Source organism: Sceloporus undulatus, chromosome 4 (genome assembly GCF_019175285.1).
Source record: "Sceloporus undulatus isolate JIND9_A2432 ecotype Alabama chromosome 4, SceUnd_v1.1, whole genome shotgun sequence".
Taxonomy (NCBI): Eukaryota; Metazoa; Chordata; class Lepidosauria; order Squamata; family Phrynosomatidae; genus Sceloporus; species Sceloporus undulatus.
In genome coordinates this window covers 211,773,660-211,795,662 of record NC_056525.1, presented here as the reverse complement: position 1 = coordinate 211,795,662, position 22,003 = coordinate 211,773,660, and the positions used below count along the sequence as shown (strand labels likewise).

General features: G+C 41.9%; 1 protein-coding gene across 1 annotated transcript in view; it reads right to left on the bottom strand.

Moving 5' to 3' along the window:
- The window catches only part of STMN2 (stathmin 2), a 45,620-nt gene extending 28,582 nt beyond the window's left edge, over positions 1-17,038 (bottom strand). Inside the window, exon 1 of the mRNA XM_042465557.1 lies at positions 16,758-17,038. Within this exon, the coding sequence (XP_042321491.1) occupies positions 16,758-16,776 (19 nt within the window). The 5' untranslated portion in view covers positions 16,777-17,038. The remainder of the gene's footprint in view (positions 1-16,757) is intronic.
- Between the last annotated feature and the right edge of the window lie 4,965 nt (positions 17,039-22,003).

Sequence of the window (22,003 nt, the reverse complement as noted above, 5' to 3'; positions counted from 1 at the left end):
ATGTTCCTGTATGCTTGATAAATAGGTTTTGCAGATTTTTGAAGCATTAAAAATGTTCTGGAATAAGGAAATGAATCAATATATGGGTAGAAATAACCAGTTTTAAGCAAAACTGTTTTTGTAGTATTACAAGAGCTGCAGCACATCACATATTTCAATGAGATGGAACAAGAACACTGACAACAACCTTATGCTTTTGAGGATACAGATGCTTTTTAGAGTTTTACAAATTTGCACAACTCATTTGACCACATCTGACACTAGGACATGAAAATAAACATCTGTCATATCTCTTAGTGGCAACCTAAGCTCCCCCAAAACCCAAGACAAGAGAAATTGTATTGCCTCCCATCAGGGCCACTTCCTATCTGTATCACTCTTGACTGGCTTGGAATAGGGATGGAAACCTTCATAGATTTTGTTCACACATGAAAGAATGTGTGGGAGCCAGTGTGTGTAGTGGTTGTGTTTGGCTAGGACTCTACGAGACCAGGGTTTGAATCCCTGCTCAGCCACAGAAACCCACTGGGTGACCTTGGGCAAGTCATACTCTCTTAGATTCAGAGGAAAGCAATGCCTAATTTCCACTGAATAAAATTTGCCTATGATTGCTATAAGTGGAGTCAACTTGAAGAAGTTGTATAACATACAACAACAACAAAGAACAACAAATTATGCTCTTTTCCACCCTGCTACAAGAAAGTCCTTGAAACAGCACAATTTTGAGGAAGTTTATGGTTTGGGACTTATTCTGCCCTATATGGTCCCCCCCGAGACAGGAATTTCATTTGCTGTTTTTTCCCCTGTCAGTTGAAGCTGTGGAAGGAAATGGCATTCCTGTGCAGGAAATATTGTTTTCTGCACCAAAATGCCAGTTGGGTTTTCCTGTGCACAAAAGTGCTGAATGACAAAGATTCTTATTATGGTTGTATGCTCCTTGGCTGAATCCTCACTGCAGAAATAATCCAGTTTGTCTCCACTTTAGCAGCCATGGCTAAAAGCTATGGATTTCAGGGAAGTGTAGTTCTGTGAGACCTTTAGTTTTCTCTGTTAGAGAGCTATGAAGCCAAAACAAACTACAATTCCAAGAATTCCATAGCATTGGGCCATGGCAGTTAAAGTGATGTCAAATTGGATTATTTCTGCAGTGTGAAAGCAGCCCTTGTTGGAAGTTTCCAATAACTGAGTGCTCCCTTTTTTCATCAGTAGGTTGAATATATTTTAACATTCTTTCCATTCCTAGGTTGGAATTCTTCCTTAGACCAAGGCATTGTAAACAAGTTTCCTTGGAAGGCTGTATATGCCATCACAGCCTAGTTGGTCTCCTAGGCCACCCCATTCACAGTATCTGTCTGTTGTTGTCACGTCCCTTCAAGTTGTTTCTGACATGGCAACCCTAAGGTGAAATTATCATGAGGTTTTCTTGGCAAGATTTGTTCTGAAGAGGTTTGCCATTGCTTTCTCCCTGAGGCTGGGAGACTGTGACATGCCCAAGGTCACCCAGAGGGTTTTATGGCTGAGCAGAAAATTGAACCTTGGTCTCCAGAGTTGTAGTCCAGCACTGAAACCACTATGCCACACTGGCTCCTCTTAGGAACCCTCAAAGCGAGGCATGTAGCATCTGTAAGTAATGGGAGGCCAGTTTTGATATCTCCTGAACAACTAGTTTTCAAAACCTTTACAGTTTTAGGCAAAGATGATGATGATGATGATGATGATGATGATGATGATGATGATTATTATTATTATTATTATTATTATTATTAACCTTTATTTATAAAGCACTGTAAATTTACACAGCGCTGTACATACAATCTTTTTAATTGGATGGTTCCCTGCCCTTAGGCTTACAATCTAAAAAGACACAACACAAAAGGAGAAGGGAGTGGTGGTGGGGAAGGGGCCTTTCTAGTAGGATAATACATATAAAATACATAGCAATACAGGAAATGATTCAATAAAACAGACAACAAAGAAACATCAAATAGCAAGTGACAGTTATGCAATGCCAGGGAACGCTTCTCTGAACAGGATGGTCTTCAACTCCTTTTTGAAGCTGGTTAAAGAAGTGATGGCTCTTGCTCGCGGGGGAAGAAGGTTCCAGGAGTGAGGGGCAGCGAGTGAGAAGGGGCGAATCTTAGATGGGGCAGAGGAAATCCTGGGCTGGGACAGCAGACCTTGACTACCAGAATAGAGGGCCCAAGTGGGAAGGTGAGGAGAAAGAAGGTCTGATAAGTAAGGAGGGGCCAGCCCATGGAGGGCTTTAAACGTTGACAGCAGGAGCTTATACTGAATGCGGAAAGGGAGGGGGAGCCAGTGAAGGGATGCCAACACAGGAGAGATGTGGTCAGAGCGGTGGGCGGATGTGATAATGCGTGCAGCTGAATGCTCGACAGAGATTAAAGGACGGAGGTGAGAAAGAGGAAGCCCAGCCAGGAGGATGTTACAGTAATCAAGTCGTGAGACCACAAGGGCATGGACCAGGATCTTGGCAGTAGAGGCGGAGAGATATGGTCGGATTTTGGCAATATTGTATAAAAAGAATCTACAAGCCTTGGCTGTGGTCTGGATCTGAGGGGTACACGAAAGAGAAGAATCAAATATAAAACCAAGACTGCGGGCTTGCTGGACTGGTTGAATAGAAATGTTGTCCACAGAGACAGAAAAGGAGTGTTGAAGGGTGGACTTAGGAGGAAAGACAAGAAGCTCCGTCTTGGACATGTTGAGCTTCAAACGCCAATGGCGCATCCACTGCGAGACAGCTGTGAGACAAGATGAAACTTGCTGTTCAAGCCTTGGAGAAAGATCAGGGGTGGAAAGATACAACTTGGTGTCACCGGCATACAGATGGTAGGAAAAACCAAGAGAGCTAATGAGTTTACCTAAGGACAGTGTGTAGAGAGAAAACAGAAGGGGACCCAGAACAAAGCCCTGGGGAACTCCAACACATAAGGGAACAGGAGATGAAGTCTGACCACCTGTGACCACTGCAAAAGATCTTCCAGACAAATAAGATCTAAACCAGTCGAGAACAGAGTCTGAGAACCCAAGGTCAGAAAGTACGAATTTAAATAAGTGATAGGCAGGGGCTAATTCTAGTAGATTTTAAATTTCTGCTGCTTCATCATGGCATAGAAGTGACCTTTCTTCAATGATGTGCCAGCAGAGCACAAGCTCTGCCAAGTTCTATAAACTGGAAAGGCTTCAAATTTGGCTCCAGTGGTATACGGTGCAATTGTCATCTGAGGACAAGCCTACTGATCTACAGAGATATTTATCAACAGGAAGCTTTGCTACCAAGAAATGAATTAGTTACAGGAGTAACTAATTAGCACAACTATGGTTTGGAATAGTTGCAATTTGTATTTTTGAAGGGAGTACCTGCACTGGTGAAACCATGAGTCTTCAAGGTATTCAAGTTACTAGGCCATAATATTCCATTATTGATACCTGTTTTCATAGTGTATAGGGACACTATTTGCACGATTGTCTGGGGTAGTGCACAGATAAAGTTGTCTGATATCACTTTGACTGCCATGGCTCTGTCCTGGGATTTATAGTTTCATAAGGTAGTTGGACTTCTTTTCCAAAAACCTCTAACTTGGCAGTTGAGGGGATCAGGCTAGAATGCTGAGGAACTCAATCAACTCACTGAACTACTATTCCCAGGAGTCTCAAACTACTACATTTGTGCAGTGTAGGTACATCCCTGGTGGATAGATTGGAAACAGTTATCAAAAAAGTATTTTGTTCATACGTTCCCTCCACCCCCAATATCCAAACTATGCACATCAACTGATTTAACCATTCTGGTCTTGCAAGGAAACCTTGTGAATTCTAGTTCTGTGATGGGAGTGGGGAACCTTCTTTCTGTCAAAGGCAGCAATTTCTCCGGAGTTATCCCATGAGGCCTAACTGCCATCAATGGGCTGGTGGTGCCTATATCAGTGGGCCAGTGAATCTGCTCTCCATTTAAATCTCAGCTTCAGGGTCTTAAAGCAGTGGCTTGCAGACCAGTGTCCATCTGCAAGCCATCAACTGTCACTCCTTGATGACTCTTGAGGAAATTATGGGAATGTGATAATAATAAGACAGAAATATGTTACTGGTCCCTGGTGCATGACCTAAATGCCCCAAAATGCATCAGATCTGTTGTGATTGTGGAAGCTAAGCATAGTCTGCCATGGTTAGTAATTAGATGGGAAACCACCAGGTGCCCTAGGCTATATTTCAGAGCTAGCAAGACCACCTCTGAGTATTCTTTGCTAATAAAGCACTATGAAATTCATTGAGGGAACATACACTCACACCCTGCTTCACTGGCTGATCTGCCTCATCAGATAGCTCAAAGAAGCTCTGCTTTAAAGGATCTGTCCAAGGTTCCGAACCAACTGTGGGGTTAAGATTTAGATCTTTGGATTGCTAAAACCCAGAGCAAATTCACAGTCCCAATGCAATAAAAGCCAGCAGCCACGCCTGGTTCCCTCTCCTTTTCTCTTTTGCACTCTTTTCTTGTCTCTCTTTCCTTTAGCAAAATGTAAACAATGTGAAGTCAAAGGGTTTAATGGCTGGCATCCATAGTTTTTTGTGGGTTTTTCGAGCTATGTGGCCATGTCCTAGGAGATTTTCTTCCTGACGTTTCACCAGCATTTGTGGCTGGCATCTTCTCTGATGCCACATAGCCTGAAAAACCCACAAAAAAATAAAAATGTAAACATCTTTTCTCCCCTATCCATTTCTGTCTTCCTTCCTTCCCAGCAAGCTGCTGGTGGGTGGAGAGAAAGAGATCCGTCTTTCCAGAACCTCCATGGATGACATTCAGAGGGCTTTTGAAAATAGACAGAGAGCTGCAGGCTGCACACACCTGCTCAAACCAAATTATTAGCACTTCCTCAAACTACAATTCCAAGTTTTCATTTAAACAAATTCCTGACAATTAAAATATTAATGTCTTAATTGCAGATACGGTCTAGAGAAAAGGATTTATAACACTTGGAATGAAGACTAATAATGGGGATAGATATAACTACTGAACCTAGTGAGTATATGTCCTCTGCCAAGCAGCAGAAAATGGCACTATTCCTTGGCAATGAAAAAAAGTGCTTCTGGCAATAGTGTTTCCAGGAGTTGCTCTTTGCTTTAAAAGTCTCTTCACTCTTCTTGTTGTTGTTGTTGTTTTGTGCTTTCAAGTCACTTTCATCTTACGGTGAACCTAAAGTAAACCTATCACTTTCTCGGCAAGTTCTTCAGAGAGGTTTGTCATTGCCATCCTCTGAGAATGAGAGAATGTGACTTGCCCAAGGTCACTCAGTGGGTTTCCATGGCTGAGCCAGAATTTGAATCCTAATCTCCAGAGTCATAGTCCAAACCACTACATCACACTTCACTTTCTCACAGTTTACTTAAAATAACCTTATTTTAATAGGGTAAAATATTTAAATGAATATGAATAGGGTAAAATATTTAAAATATAAACTACTTAAAATAACCTTATTTTAAGTAGGTTATATTTTAAATACCTTACCCTATTCATGCATATCCTTCCATGTCATGAAGTTCCATTTTGAAATGGAGCTAAACCTTACAGGTAAGAAAAAAGAGAGCTTTCAGCTACATCAGATATATTGTAAATTCCCTAAATGCTGGAACTATGAAACATTACTCTCTGCCCTGCCAGGAATAACCTTCTCTCCTGTGCCCCCCATGAGTGTGATACAAACAGTGCCTTCTTCCAGGACTTCTGAAGGATCATCAGAAGGCCCAGAAGACGCCTTCACCTTTGTTCATGTAGCAAATGTCACATAGGTAGATGATTATCAATTGTCCCCCGCTCTCCACTAGCCACTAGTCATGGATGGGGTGGGCAAAGAAGGTGAGTTGTCAGGCACTTTTGGTCCAGTGTCTCTGATGACCCCCCTCCCCCAAGGCATATGTAAGCATAAGTTGGATTTACATTTGTTTATGTCACAAACAGGATGTCATCCATCCAGTGAAACCACTAATTAATTCATTGAGTACAATCCTTCACTAATTAAATTCAGTGGGCTTAGCAATTAGTGGTCTCAACAACTGCTGAAAGAATTTGGCTGTGTAAGTTGTTTAGCTAAATTGTGGGAAATATATGTATGCATTTATACTTCACTGGAATGAAGCACACAGGAGAACATTCCACATATTTTCCTGTTACTTCACTGTCTGTCTTGACTTGAAAATGTACTTGTAGAATTTCTCCTTCAAAATTCATTGATGATTGGTTCTATTGATGGTGTTCAATATGCCTGAACTTTCTTGACTTATATAAATCAACTTTATCACATAGTGTTTCTAAAGCAGGTTTGAGCAAAGTGTGTCCCTCCTGATGTTGGAATGCAACTCACATTGGCCCTAGCTGGTACTGTCAATAATGAGGAATGCTGGGGGTTGCAGTCCAGCACCAACATCTAGAAGGCTTCCCTTTTCTCATCCCGTTTTCAAGAGACTGGATGCTACTGTTACCACCAAATGTTTTTGCTTTGCCTTAAGTAGTATATCTTCGAATCACTGGTCAAAATCCAGTTGTGTCTAGATTTCTATGTAGGCCATTGCAACACCTTCACAAATTTGCTGCCAGTGTGCTTTTGTTGGACTCAGCCATCATTCCTGTGGGATATATCAATGAAGTGGATAGGCCAAATTAAATATGATGGCTATGGACCTATGCCCTTTAATTACCAACCAGTCTACCACATCCAGATATGTGTGGGAAGTTGTGACTGGCAGCAAAGAGGGCAAAGATAAGGAATGCTGAAGCCTCCTCCAACAATTCCTTTCCTGCTCACAATCTTACCCCATGATGGGCTTGATTTTTCTCCTGCTCTGTTTCACTTCTCTGCTGTGGCACCTCAGTTACAGGATAGCCTCCCTCTGTTGCTGATCGGCAGCAACACTAATGACACTGGTGCCAAGTCAAAACATGACATTTTAGTAAAGTTTACAGGGCCTAATTGATTTTATCCAATTTCCACATTTGTCATGGTTGGCATTATTTTAAATGGTTTTAACTTGTTTTAAATGGTTTAGTTGGAAGTGATAAATGATTAATATTAATATATTTTAAATGATTAATATATATTTTAGGCTTTAAAATTATTGTGCTTGTTATTTGTTGTCTTCAATTGATTTTAGTGTACACTACCCTGAGATTTTTGGATATAGGGCGGAATATTAATATTTAAATAATAATATCTGTGGACAGTTTCTGGAATCTGAGAATTAAGTCATTGTTTGGAAGGCAGATGGTTTAATACTTCTTACTCAAATTCTACTCTTTAAGATGGATGCACATTCCCATATTATATAGGATTCTGGAAGATCCAAGTTTAATGACCATTCTGCAAACTGCCACTATCATGTGTAGGGGTTATAAGATTTGAGCAAAAGCTGACTGACACAATGGTATTTGGTGTGAGGGGAACCTTATGGATACAGTAGACCACCAGAGTCAAACAAATAGGTCCAATAGCACATGAATCCTGAACTCCCAATAAAAACAAAAATGACTGAAGTGAGATTACAGAACTTTGGGTATATTAGGGGAAAACCTGACTCACTGGAAAGGCAATAATGCTGATAAAAGCTGAAGGCAATAGGAAAAGAGGAGGACCACTTAACAGATGGGAAGCTATGGCCCTCAGTTCGCAAAACCTGAGCAGAATGCTTAATAACAGGATCTTCTGGAGGTCTCTTATTCATAGGGCCACCATAAGTCAAAGTCACCTTGATGGTACATAACAAGAAGAATCACATTTTGTATATTGGAGAATGGGGGCAGCACGGCTTTTTAAAAGAAGAAATAGATTGTGTCAGATTTATTCATACATTGGCACAGGATATGAATTCTCTCATTTATAGACATTAAATTATAAATATAGATTTTCTTTGATGGGTTAATTGCTTTGATTTTATATGGAAATAGATTCATTCTGTGTCCTTTACCAGCACTAATACAGCATTTTGCATTCCTGGAAGAATTTATTTTAGGCGGGAAAACAACGAAAGAAGGAGGTAAAGCTACTATGTCACAGAGCAGTGGAGGGCAATGTACAACCCTCCAAATGATCTTGGACTGCAAATGCCAGCATTTCACACAATTGGCTAGGGATGCTAGGACATGTAGTCTGACAACAATATCCAAGATTTTCACCCTGGTGTAAACTAATACTGGGCAGACTCGGGTTCAGATTCCTGATTTTGTCACTACCTATACTTTTAGTGACCTTCTAGAGCAGTGGTTCTCAGCCTTTGGTCCTCCAGTTTCTTTTGACTTCAGTTCCCAGAAACACTAGTCAACAATCCGGAACATCTAGAGCAGGGGTAGGCAACCTTTTTGAGCCGGGGGGCTGGGTTGCTGTCCCTCAGACAACTGGGGGGCCGAAGCCAATAAATAAATAATTAAATAATTTTAAAACAATTTAAATAAATAAATAAAAAATAAAGGAAACTTGGATATTATTAAGACTAAAAATAACAAAAAATAAAATAAAAAACAAGGGAGATTTGGATATTTTAAATAATAAAAATTAACCAAAAATAATTAAAAAATAGATACATTCAAACCACACTGACTCTCTTACACAGGCCTGCCCTAAAAAAAGAAATAAAAACTATGGGAGACCTGAAATGGCCACTCACCTCCCCTTCTCCTGCTGCTCCTGCGAATTACAAAGAGGAAGCTTTGTAATTCGCGCCAAAGAGCCCTTTGCCCTCCCTCTGGCCCAGAGTCCTCCTCCTCCTCCTCCTCTTCTCAGGCTCCACCTCCTTAAGGGGCCAGCTCCCATTTTAGGCCGGTGTGTGGCCAGGGCCAGGGTCGCAGAGGAGGAGGAGGAGGCAAAATAGGAGGTGGGTGGCCAGCCGACTGCGCGTGGCCCTGAAAGGCAAGGGGGATATGCGGGGGAGGAGGAGGTTGGAGAAGGAGGTGGAGGTGGGTGGGTGGCTGGCTGGCTGGCTGGTCGCATGGGCGGCCACGGCCAGAGGGAGCACGCAGGGGGTGGAGGAAAAGGAGGAGGCAGAGGAGGAGGCGGACGTGGAAGTGGGTGGCCGGCCAGCTGCATGAGCAGCCACAGCCATAAGGTGCGGCGGGGGCGGCAATCGGCGGCAGGACCGGGCTGGGGCCGGTCCCAAGGCCTTGCCAGGCCAGATCCGGCTCATGGGCCGTAGGTTGCCGACCCCTGATCTAGAGCATCAAAGGTGGGAACCCCAGTTCTAGGATGAGTTGTTAGTCTAGATGTGAGCCAGTTGCAAAGGAAGAGAATAACGGACTTTGTGTTTTCAACTTGCTTTCCTGAATACCATGGAGAAAATGCAAAATAGGAATGTCATAAATAAATATGATGTGTGTTCGGCCTAAATACCCTACTCATGTTTGATCTTGGAAGATAAGCAGGGAAGCTAAGCACCAGATCCTGTTTGACCCTGGAAGCTAAGCAGGTCAGCTTTGGTTAGTACTTGGATGGCAGACTGCCAATGAAGACCAGGTGTTGTAGGCTATATTTCAGAGGAAGGAACTGGCTAAACCACCTATGAGTTTTCCTTAAGAAAATCCTAAGAAATTAATGGGGTCACCATAAATTGACAAGTGATTTGAAGGCACACACACACACATATTGAATTGAGTCAATGTGGTCCAGTAGAGTGCTAGACTGACTCTGTGAGATTAGGGTTCAAATCCCTTTTTAGCCATGGACCCTACTGAATGACTTTTGGTAAGTCATGCTCTCTCATCCTTATCTTCTGAATAAAACTTGACAAAAAACTCCCCAGGATAGGGTTGCCATAAATCAGAGTAGAACACACATCTTAAAACCAAATTATTATACTTCACATCTCAGATGTAAATGTTTCAGATGTTAGGAGTAAACTCAGGATAAAACTGTAAAAAAATGTATTAAAAAAAAGAATGCTAGCAATTAGACACTGCAGTGTCTCTACTCTGGCCATGTAACATAACTACTGGATTCCAGAACTCTAGAACAGACCAGTAAAGAGATTGTTGCAGAGCCCTGGCGGTGCAGTGGTTAAATGCCTGTAGAGCAGTCACTAACTCAAAACCACAAGGTTCAAGACCAGCCAAAAGGGCTCAAGCTTGACTCAGGCTTGCATCCTTCCAAGGTTGCTAAACTGACTACCTAGATTGTTGGGGGCAAATTAGCTTACAGTTGTAAACTGCTTAGGTGGTATGAAGCGGTATATAAATGAAGCTTGTTTGCTTGTTTGTTTTAAATAATGGCAACTGGATTTATGACAATATAATTAGAACTTCAGCCCCAAGAGACCTAGCTTATTATAAAGTAAGGGGCTGTAGTCCAAAACATTCAGAAAGCTAAAGACTTCCACTTCTGATTTACTTATTTTGGAATATTATTTTCAGATGTTTAGGTGTATATATGAATGTATTTTAGTCTGTTGTACGCCGCTTTGATTGTTTGGCAAAAAGCGGGATAATTTTTTAAAAAATATTTATTATTATTTATTATGCTTATTAACTGTGCACAGTCCACTGACCTCTTTTGAAGACTGATAGTAAAAAAAAACACCTAAAAATAACAATGTCAAAGACTCATGAAATAATGAACTCTTATGGGTCAAGCTCTAGATACATTTCTGCCACATTTTACCTATTGTTTAATGGAAACAACATGATCCAAAATATCAGCACATATCCATGGAATTGGCTATGATGTACAAATTGGACACTGAAGCATTGCAGGTATGAATTAAGGGTTGTAGCCTAATAAGTTTTCCCACATCAAGGCTAATAATTTCATAAACTGACATTAATATAGTTGGTTGACAAGATACAATCCATTAGCATGTGTAGAAAGTAAACGTGTGTGTGTGTGTGTGTTTAATTGAGAGTCATATTCCACTGGGCACAGTTTATCAGGATTTGGAGGCCATGAGGCAGCAGTGGGTGGAGTCTTCCTTTATTTCTTTCTCTCTCCCTCTTTCCTTCTGCCCAGCAGAGACTGTTGGATGTGGGACAGATGTCTCCTTCCAAAGATATGAGCTGACTGTTTGCAGAGGGCTTTTGAAGCTTGTATAGGAAGCCACATGAAATAGGATGAAAACTAAGCACTCAACCATGTTTTTAACTCTAAGGCTTCATTTCTATACAGATTTTCTTGAAACCAAGCTCCATTGCATTGCAAACTACATGTTAGGCCATGCTGAATTTTTTTCATGTTTGGAAAGCATTGAGAAAAATCTCCAGCTATTGATTTAAGTGTGAGAATTAAGCATGTGCTTAAAACTTTAAATCAGTGGGACTTTAAACATGGTTAACATTGGTTGGATCATGTTGACTGCAGCACTTGGAAAGTTACTTTTAAGCAGAATTAATGTAGTGGCATGCTAGTGCCATTCATAACCGAATAGTGTTTAGAAGATGCTCTGGGACCAACTGGATAGTCATGGATAACTTTAGCATGGCATTATATTCAATCTTTTTAAAAATAACTCTCCACACTCTGAGACTGCATATAATAGATGTGTCTAGAACAAAAATTATAATAGTCTGGAAGTTAAGCAACATGAACATGCAATTGGATAAACAACAAGGTTTTAACACATCAAGAAAATAACATTACAAATGATCAAAACCAGCAACAAAAGACCACAGGACAATTAGAAAAACTCAAATGATATTTAGATTATGTTCTCAGAAAATCATAAATCGTTTATTTTATTCTTAATATCTTCCTCTTACATAAAACAAGACAACCTGAATCAGCTACAGTGTCTACCAAACGATAAAAGTAACGCACCATAAAAATAAGAATAAAGGACCAAAAGTTAATAAATCAAGTTTAGATCATATTCAGCTTCATTGGTGGATTAAAAGCTTGCTTAAACAGACATTGATTCTTTTCATTGAAAGCTTTTCTAAGAATGACAGTACCACAGAACTAGGTTTACCATTGTCTTCCTGTCTTTACTGATGTTAGTTATCTAATGATTTTTTCATTGGTACATTCCTGTTCACCCTGAAATGTATGGGGAAAATGGACCACAACTTTCAGAATCCCACTGCCAGCATACCTGCTGGGCACTGGAACCCACTAAGCAATGTTTTCAAGTTCTGACTCATACTTACCCTTTGTTTAGAGGAGCTTATTGTTAACTAGTTTTCAAGAAAAGCTGCTAAATTGTTCATTGAATTGCATGTTCAAGTTCAAAGAACATACAGCATCTGAGTAACAACAGATGGTGTGGCAAGAATTTGGAAAGGCCCTCACCATCGTATAGTTCTGTGCTTGGTAAATTCTATACAGGCTTCTGTCCTGTTCTACACATCTTACCCAGCAACATGGTCCTTTATTCAGTTAGATTCCTCCCTTATATACAAAGAGAATATAAATGTTTATCTTCCTTATTCAGTACCCGTAACCTACATTGACTTGACTTGGATTTGCAGCATTGCTTTCAGGGCCCCTTTCATACTACACAGCTCTCATGCTATGATTCCACTGTGGTTCCATCTTGAGGCCAAATTTCCATCTGGGGATTTGCAGTTTAGGGAAGGTGTTTAGAATTCTCAACCAGAGACTTCTAGTGCCTCAGGAAACTACTAAACCTGGATTCCATTGATGTGGCCATGGCAGCTAAGGTGGAATCGCAGGGCTATAACTGTGGAGTATGAAAGGGCCCCAGGTCAGATCGTATTATTTCCAGGCCTGTGAGATCCCTTGGCACATCTCTCCTCAGGAATGAAGTCAGTGAAGACAACTGGGAGTGCATCAGCAGTGTAGAAATAATGCAGTTTGACACCACTTTAAGTGCTGTAGCTCCATCTTATGGAAACCTATGGAAGGTCTTTAACCTTTGTCAAAGAGGGCTGTGCCTCAAAAAACTACAAATCTCATGGTTCTGCAGGATGAGGCCATGACCAAAGTAGTGTCAAGCTGCATTATTTCTGCAGTGTACACTCCCTAAAACTAACTGGTAGAAATGCATTATTTCTACATTGTAGATGCATCCTTGGTTGATCTGCAAAGCTCAGAATTCATGACGCTGTCAATGAGCTGTTCTTCTAAGCTGCTGCAAGCATGATAGAAGGTTGGCATACCTTACTAATAGTATGCATTTATTGAAAAGTCTGTATTTTGTTCATCACATATCAGTATTCCTCTTACATATTTAATTTTCTGTGACACATTTATTCTGAAAAACACAAAAAACAATGAGTAACCCTTTGTTTCAAACAACAGCTAGTGTTTCCCCCAGTAGTGAGAGGAGAGCTATTTCTCTGTTTTCTCTAGAACGTCACCTTCACCTTCCTACATTAGGATATTATCTGGAGAATACTAACATTTTTTATTTCCAAGAGAACATCTGTGCTTTCAACAGCTGCATTAAAGGATTAAAATTCAACAGACACTGCTCTTCCTTATCATGGTATCTTTTCATAGGTAAAACACAGAAACCTGGTGAGGAAAAATATGGCAGCCATACCCTTTTCATCCACATTTAGTGGAGTAAAAAATGGAGAATTATTTTTTCGAATCAGTCTTATGCACCCCGCCCCTTCCAGCTAGCACACGACAGCTATATATACTGTAATTTAAAGAGGAAAAAGGACGAAAGGACTGTTGATAAGGTGAGGTGATTAATTATCTTGCATTTACTTTGGCTGGCAAATTAGACTCTTGGCAAGAAAGGGGTGGAATAATAGGGTGACATTGCTGGATTCATCACTGGAACTGTGAGTGCATTCAAGGATCACCACTAACATTTTGGCTGCATTTAGGCTTATACGCTATAGCTCCTTCATCAGACGGAAGGACTATTTTCCTGGCTATGGCAACAGAATTCTGAGCAGAGGCCTCCTGCAGCAGCAATCCATCTCTGACAGAGGACAAATTATCAATAGCGATTACCCTGTTGCTGTGGAAGGAAGGAAGGAAGGAAGGAAGGAAGGAAGGAAGGAAAAGGAAGAGGATGAGCCCAGCACTGCAGGGCTGGCCAGACTCTTTTGGCTTCTGTCTGATTAGATTTCCATAAACAGCTGTCTCACGCACTTCCCTCAGGAACAACAAAGCCCTCTTTGCCATGGCTTTCCCATGGCAGGGAGCATTCCTAAACCTCCCAAAGGGGCAGCATTTAATAAAAAGGCAACCATCAGGCATCCATACTAATTCTGAATCAGGAGAGCGAGAGGTCAAGAAAACAGCCAGCAGAGGATGACCAGCCTCAGTGACAAAGCTTTTGTTTCTGGGGGGTGGGGAGCCAATAGTGGAAAGGACTCCCTTGCAACTCCCCAGTGGATAAGACCAGCCCTGTGTCTGTTCAGGTGAACAGATTTTTGAACCCATGACTCTTCCAGTTCCCGTAGATTGTTTTCCCCATTGTTTTGCAAAGGAAGAAGGAAAAAAAAAGACTGGAAAGATCTGTCCCCTTCAAGGTGTGTGATGGGGATGGGCAATCATTCCTTTTTGACCCTGCCCCACTGCAATTTCTTTTTTATTGCAGATTTGGGCGGGGGAGACCCAACACCAGGAGCAAGAGGCAAGAGGAGAGAGAGGTAAAGGATGAGGAGAATAAAAGGGGATGCCAGCCACGGTCTTCCTCTAAACCAGACTAAATGAGGGCATTTTTCTCATCTCAGAGCCATCCCTCCCCTCTTGGGATAATTCTCCAAAAAGCCTGGTTTCTTCCACTCCCTAGGAGTATTTTGGAGCACTGCAATAGGGGTGTGGCTGCTGGGATATGTTGAGTCTGCAGGAAAGGAGGGGAAATAAAAATAAAATTCTGCTTTTGCTCCAATGAGACAAAATAGCCACCGGGGCCAGGGAGGTTTTAGAGAAACTGGTAGGAGAAAACTGGAGAGGGGGAAGCTCCAGGGACCAGAGAAGGAGGGGAAGAAGAGGACCAAAGCTGATGACCTACTTATGGGTCTGTTCCCATCTTTAAATGGGAGATACATCTCTAATCCGGTGATACAAGACACAAGACCAAGATCTGAGGTGATACAAGTCCAAGATACATAGTGATACAAGGTACAAGATGATTCAAGACCAAGATAAAAGGTGCCGCATCTTTAACCAGGTGGTAGGAGGCAAAGAAATAACAAGATTCAAACCTAACCATAATGCAACCATCCCAAGACCTAGCTGTGTATGTCTGGGAAACCACTGTGCAATGGGATCTGCTTGCACCTTTGAGACTCAGTGGAAAGTAAGAAGGTGGGAGCATGAGCTTTGGTAGACTTGAGCCCACTTCCTTAGGTGCATGCGATGGAGTGGAAAGTCCAGGGAGAGACCTGCAGCTGAAGGAGTAGGCTTAAGTCGACCAAAGCTCATGCTACCACCTTCTTCCTTTCATTCTGCTCCAAGATCCTTTTGCATACTCATCATCTGTAAGAGAATCTGCCCCAAGATTTGCACACTCATAATCTTGCATACAAGAGAATCAGCCCCAAGATCCCTTTGCATACTCATCATCTACAAGAGCACCTGCTCCAAGATCTCTTTGCACACTGATCACACCAAGCTAAAAGGGAAGGCGCGGTCCACAGAGGTACCCTCTGGAAAAAGGCGAAGTGGATTGCCTTGGATGCCTTCCAGCTCCTCCCTTTTGCTTCCAGGCTGCCAGGGAGGGGTACAAGAAGGGGGTCTCTAGGTGTGTAGGGCTGGGGGAGAGGAAGAGCTTTTCCCAGCCCGCCTATGAAGAACAGCAGCAGCAGCAGAGCTGGGTGGGGTCGGTCTGCATTGTGCCTGGTGGCGGTGCGCTCCTCTGGCTGGAAACGCCCGGAGCCCCCGCCTTACACAAAGAAAGACACACACAAACACACAAACACACACACACACACACACACACACCCTGAGACCCTCACCCTGCATGGCAGGGAGGGGGCAGGCGAGGGAAAGGGGGAAAGAAAAAGAGAAAGAAAGAGGAAGAACCTGCCCCAACCATCCATCCTTTTGCTTTTAACACAAAGAAACTGTAAGGTGGGGCAGCCCCATCCCCATCTCACCTCCCCCCTCCCCTGCTTTTGATGGATTGACCGATTTATTTGCAACAAACGTCCCTGAGAGGCTACCTCCTTTCTTGTCCCGTGCAGGAAAGAATAATATGAGTATAAATAAATAAAATGCTCTCCCTTTTGCCTTCCGCCTGCTGTCTAGACGGCTGAGGTTCAGCAAAGGCATTGTGGCAGAACTCGGGGCCCTTCGGTGAAATGATGACCAAATCCCAAACCCGGAAGATGTGAGTTTGGGTCATCATCATCATCATCATCTGGTAAGAAGGGCCCATTCAAAACCAAAGGCAGAGCAATTTCATTTTATTTTATTATATTCTTATTTATTCCCCCCTCCCCCCCAAGCTTTCTGGCTGTCAATTCCTTTCCTACAGTGTTTACCAATGTACCCCTAAAAAGAAGGACTAGGCTAAGGATTAATCTCGGATTAACGCATGAATACCCCGCCTAAATTTCTCTGCGACTAGGGCTGCAAAACCCGAAAGAGACAAACCTTTCCATGCATCTACCGATCCCCCCCTCCTTCCAGTTTAGGCTTCAAAACCGCCGCCACGAAAAGCCAAGCAATCCAAGCACCCTAATGCTGAGAATGATGGCAAAGTTGATGTTGTATTGCCCCCAATCCGATCTGAATCGCCTGCCTAGAGCAACCTGAAGGGCAGCAGAAGGTTGAGGGTGTCTAGATGGGGAAGAGAGGCTGGGATGGAGGGAGGAAGACCCAGAGGAGAGGTGGGTTCCTTACCCATCGCAGTTTTAGCCATGGTGGGGGGTGCGGAGGCCGAAGAGGCTGCGGAGGCAAAGAGGTCCAGCGAGAGCAGTGGCAAACGAAGGAGCCAGGCAGCAGACTAAGGCACTACTGAGTCAGCAGAGCAAGGGGGGGGGGGGGCTGCCAAAGAAGGAGGCAGCAGGAGCCCAGGGAGGGGGATCCCGCCTCAGTCCAAGCAGATTGGCTCCACAGCTCCCCTGGCAGGACGCCTCCGGAGCTAGCAGCCCCAAGCCCTCAACAGGGATCTGCCCCTGGCACTGGAGGAGCAAGGGCCAGCAGGCAGTTGCCAATGGCAAGGGGCTCTACTCCTGCCGCCTCCCCCCTTCCCTTGGCTTCTGGTAGTACATTCCACGTCAAAGCCTTCATGGCTGACATGAAAAGCCCATTGGTCTTGGGCTATCTGGTTGTTGCTACTTGTCAAACATGGTCGAACGTGTTTTGTGGCACTAATGAGACAAGGCAGGGGAAGAAAATGCAAAGAGATGGCACACACACACACACACACACACACACACACACACACTTTTTAAATGCCTATTCCCCATTGCACCTGATTTCGTAACCATCCATTGAGCTTATATATTCTGTGGCTTCAGTCCTGTATTTGCACATTTCCCTTTTGATGGAGGCCTTTGGAAGAAAGTGGGTCTGACTCTCAAGTAGGCATGCATAGGATACTGCCGTCTGAATGCAAATGCATTGCTTCATGGCTCTTTTGCATCTTCTTGTGTCTCAAACCTATCTTGGTAGACCAAAAACCCAAAATGTACAGGATAGAACTACCTGAATGCAAATGGATTAGTTCAGTGCTCTTTGACATCTTCTTGTTTCTCAAACACATCATGGTAAACAAAAAACAAAATATACAGCATACCACTATGTGAATGCAAATGCATTAGTTCACTGCTCTTTTGCATCTTCTTGTTTCTCAGACATATTATTATTATTATTAAGCTTTATTTATATAGTGCTGTAAATTTACACAGCGCTGTACATACAATATTTGTAATAAGACAGTTCCTCCCCCCCCCCCCCCCAAATGCCAAGGGTAGACAAATGAACATGGTGAAATGGATTGGAGGTTTGCCCATAACACAGAATGCTTAGTCAGATGAAATATGAACAGTTCCCAGGTTAATATGTACAGTTTCATTCACCTGTGTGCATGTTTAAAGCTTATAAAATAAGAGGGATTGAAAAATACACACACACGTGCCAAGCAAAAATAAGGCAAGGTGTTCCTTTTCTACAAAGGGATAACAATGGAAGATAAAACCTTACTGTGATATAAATCAATTGATAGGGGAAAACATTGTGTGTAATTGGTCTATCCCACCATCCTTATTTCATTATTACACAAGAATTAGGAGCTGAGAGAACCCAGTGTAAACCACATTTTTTAAAAGAAGAGAAGGAAAATTGTCTATGTTGTCCAGCAATTTTAATCCTCTCACAGGTTACAGGGGAATAGTTGTAAGACAATGAAAATGACAAGCAGAAACTAGCAGAATGTAAATATAAGTAGCTGAGAAGCTGAATAGTCATTATAACATGGTTTGCAGGAATAATGTATTTGGATTGATCCAAGCTATCTCTTGTTCTTTAAGGCACACACATGTATAACTGCAGCAAATAGTTACAATGAATTTCTGCTGGCATGTGCTGCTGGAACTCAATGAGTAGGAAAGCTCAGTTGCCACAAACAAACATGCATGTCATTGCAATATGGGTCTAAGGCAGGGGTGGCAGTGGCAGTGGCATGCCTCCAAATAGTTTATAGCGACCATAAATATTCAAAAGGCCGCAGATCCCATCTGATCTTGAAGGTAAACAGGGTCAGCCCTGGTTAGTACTTGGATGAGAGACTACCAACAAATACCAGATGCTCTAGGCTATATTTCAGAGGAAGAAACTGGCAAAACCATCTCTGAATATTTCTCCTCTAAGAAAACCCATGAAATTTATGGGGTTGTCATAAATCAACAGGTAACACAAGGTGAAAGTATAATGGGATTTCTTGGTTTGTCATTTCATCCTCTGAGGCAGAGAGAATGTGACTTGCCCATGGTCACCCAGTGGGTTTCCATGACTGGACAGGGACTCAGACCCTGGTCTCCTGCAGATGTAGCTCAACGTGTAAACCACTACATCATATTTGCTCCCTAGGACAGGATAGAGGAACATTTTGATGTTGCATGGGCAATCTGGTAGGGATTATATTTTAAAACTGAAGGCTTTCTTTGTGCCACCATGTCCTTCCTCACTCTCCCCTTTCCTTATACACCCTTCTCTTTCTGTCCTAAATCCAGTTGCAAGCCCCAACTATTATAGACCCAGTCAGTCTACGGGTAGTTTCTATGTTAATGTTGAGATGAATTCCATTGATTTATTGGATTACTATAGTTGATACTAAGGAAAATATTTCTTACTCAGTGCCCAGGGAAGAAAGAGGAATCTATCTTTTAGAACAAAAGCTTCAAACCATATTTTGATCTCAAGCTATCTATGACTTATGCAGAACAAAAATTGAGGTTGCATTCTGGTAAAAAGATAGAGCATGGGAGAGGACTATGAACAGAGCCATGGATTAATATCAGTAATGCACCTGTGATATCCCTTGCAAAAGCAGTAGAGTCACTTTGACCAATAACACATCTTCCTTTATGAAGAATAAAGATAGGCAAATGTGCTGGAAATAATTGGTTTGGTCATTCTCACTTTGTGGTGTGTGTGTGTGTGTGTGGCTAAATAGACTGCCCTTTTGGCGAGGCCTGATGCTGCCCCTTTCAGCATTGGACTGGGGCCATGGAAACTACATGCCATGGTCTTGATCTAGCATTTCCACAGTGTAAAAAGGAGATGCAAAAAGTGCCTCCTTTTTGCACTGCACAAAGGGTGCCTATGCCATGTCGGTGGTACCTTTTGGTGCTGCATTAGCACCAAAGGGTTGCTGTGATGCTGCCTGCCATGTGGTCGGGCGCACAGCGTGACAGTGGCATCAGGGCAGCGTTGTGGCATGCGTCATGTGGACACCATGCCACTACTCTGCTCTGAGGCCGGCATATAAAGTCCATCTGAGAAATGTGTGCATACACACACATACACACACACATAACACACACATACATGATTTTCACTTCACATTTTTATTTCTAAATGTCAAAACTGATCACAGAAAACCCATCTCTCATTAGCACCTCCAAAGCATTTAACAACAATATTATAGAAATGCTATGCCATATTTTTAAAAATTGTATGATTCTGGAAAAACTAGTAGGAAAATAGAACACTGTTAAAAATATGCCTCAGCATCAGAAGGATATCAGTTTATTATGCTCCAGAACTTCTGTGCCTTTGCAGTGCAATGAAAACCAGGAAATATCAAATATCAAATCCAGATCATTGCTCAGGAAAGGATGCTCCAGTGCAGTTACTATAAAGGCCTACCCTGTGGAGCCATCTGCTTATCTTTAAGACTTAAGATGAAGACTTATGTAAATGAGTAGGTTCAAATCTGACATGGTGATCCTTAAGATATTATGGGCCCAGGCTAACAAAGGCTTTAAAAGGTCAAAGCCAAAAAACTGCATGGAGTTCAGAAGGAAATATATATGAGTAAGATTCGTACAATCCAGGAGGACATAGGTAAGGATCTTCTTAGAATGTCCCTTTTAAGACATCTTTGTAGAATGCCCTCCTTAGGAGTTACAATTGGCACCAATGTTGATTTCATTCCAGTGACACAAGCAGGTTTTTAAATTTTAAAAAATTAATTCCTTGAGGACAAATTTAGTCCCCCCCCCCCATGTACATGTACATAGTTTAAATTATTTTGATTCTTTAAGCTGTTTTAATTTGTTAAATTATTTAATATGTTTTTAATATGTTTACATTATTTTGATTCTTTTAAAGTCTGGATGAATTGAAGTTGTTTAAATAGATCATATTTTTATGTCACCCTAAAATCCCATGATACAGGTTGGAATATAAATAGTATAATTAATATTTTTTTTAAAAAATTCACAAGTACGGATGATGTTATGTTTCAGTTATGTATTCCATGTGGCACTTGGGAGCAATTTAAAATCCCAAACAATTTTCACAGGCAGTTCTACCTAGAACTAGTCTAATGGGTACTGAAACTGGTATGGTCATGACTAGGCCAGAGTTAGGAATGAACTAGTCATAAATAACTAATTACTTGTAACCAACCCCTTTCCCCAATAACAAAAATATTGGTCATTGCAACCAGTAAGATTGTAAGAATAAGTTGCCCTTAGCTTTTGTAGATAAAGTAGAGGAGGAATGTAGCTCAAGAATTGGTTTATATCACTATCTCTTCTCTGTTGGGAGTGTTGAGATGGTAATGAGGTGAAGAGAAAGAGAGTCTGCTTTATACCAAGGATCGTCCCAATGGCCCCAGGCCTGCTGAATATCAAAGTCTCTGTGTGATAATCCTCCTTTTCACAGCCCTGTTTCTTTTATGCATATACAAGCTAGGAGAAAAAAAAACACCCAAGTCTCAATACAGAAGCAGAACAGAAGAGTCATAATTATTGGTTTGTGCGTACATCAAATATTTGCTTGGATTTTGATACTGCACTCTGCAAGCAGAATTGGAACTGTCCATGGTCCTGAAATGCCCTGCTGCTTTCCAGATCATTACAGTGCAGATCGAACCACTTAAATGAATTGTTCCAGTCATAGGGCAGCTTGCCTCACCACTGTGATGACTAAAACTGGGAAGAAAATGATGAATCAGAGTGTGGTTTGTGGATGTGCACATGTGCTACTTCATTGTTTGTCATTCCATCCCAAATAAGAAACTGGTAGCTTCCTTCAGCACCGTATCAGTTTCAGGATATCTGTGAAACTAATGAGCTCCCTTCCTTACCTTTAGTTGGCTTGGCTCCTGAGTATGAAGGATGAATTTGTATCCCAAAATGGATTAAGAATAAGAAATAGGTGGACCATAGAAAGGATGGACCAAATGTAATGGACAGATTATTAATAATTTCTCAGGAAGGTTGGCTCAGTCTGTGTTCAGATGGCCATAAATAAATCCCTAATCAATTATCTTAAAAGGAGATTCTCATAGAATCATAGAATCATAGAGTTGGAAGAGACCGCAAGGGCCATCCAGTCCAACCCCCTGCCATGCAGGAAATTTAAATTAAAGCATCCCTGACAGATAAAAAAGTTTAAAAAACATTCATAGGGGA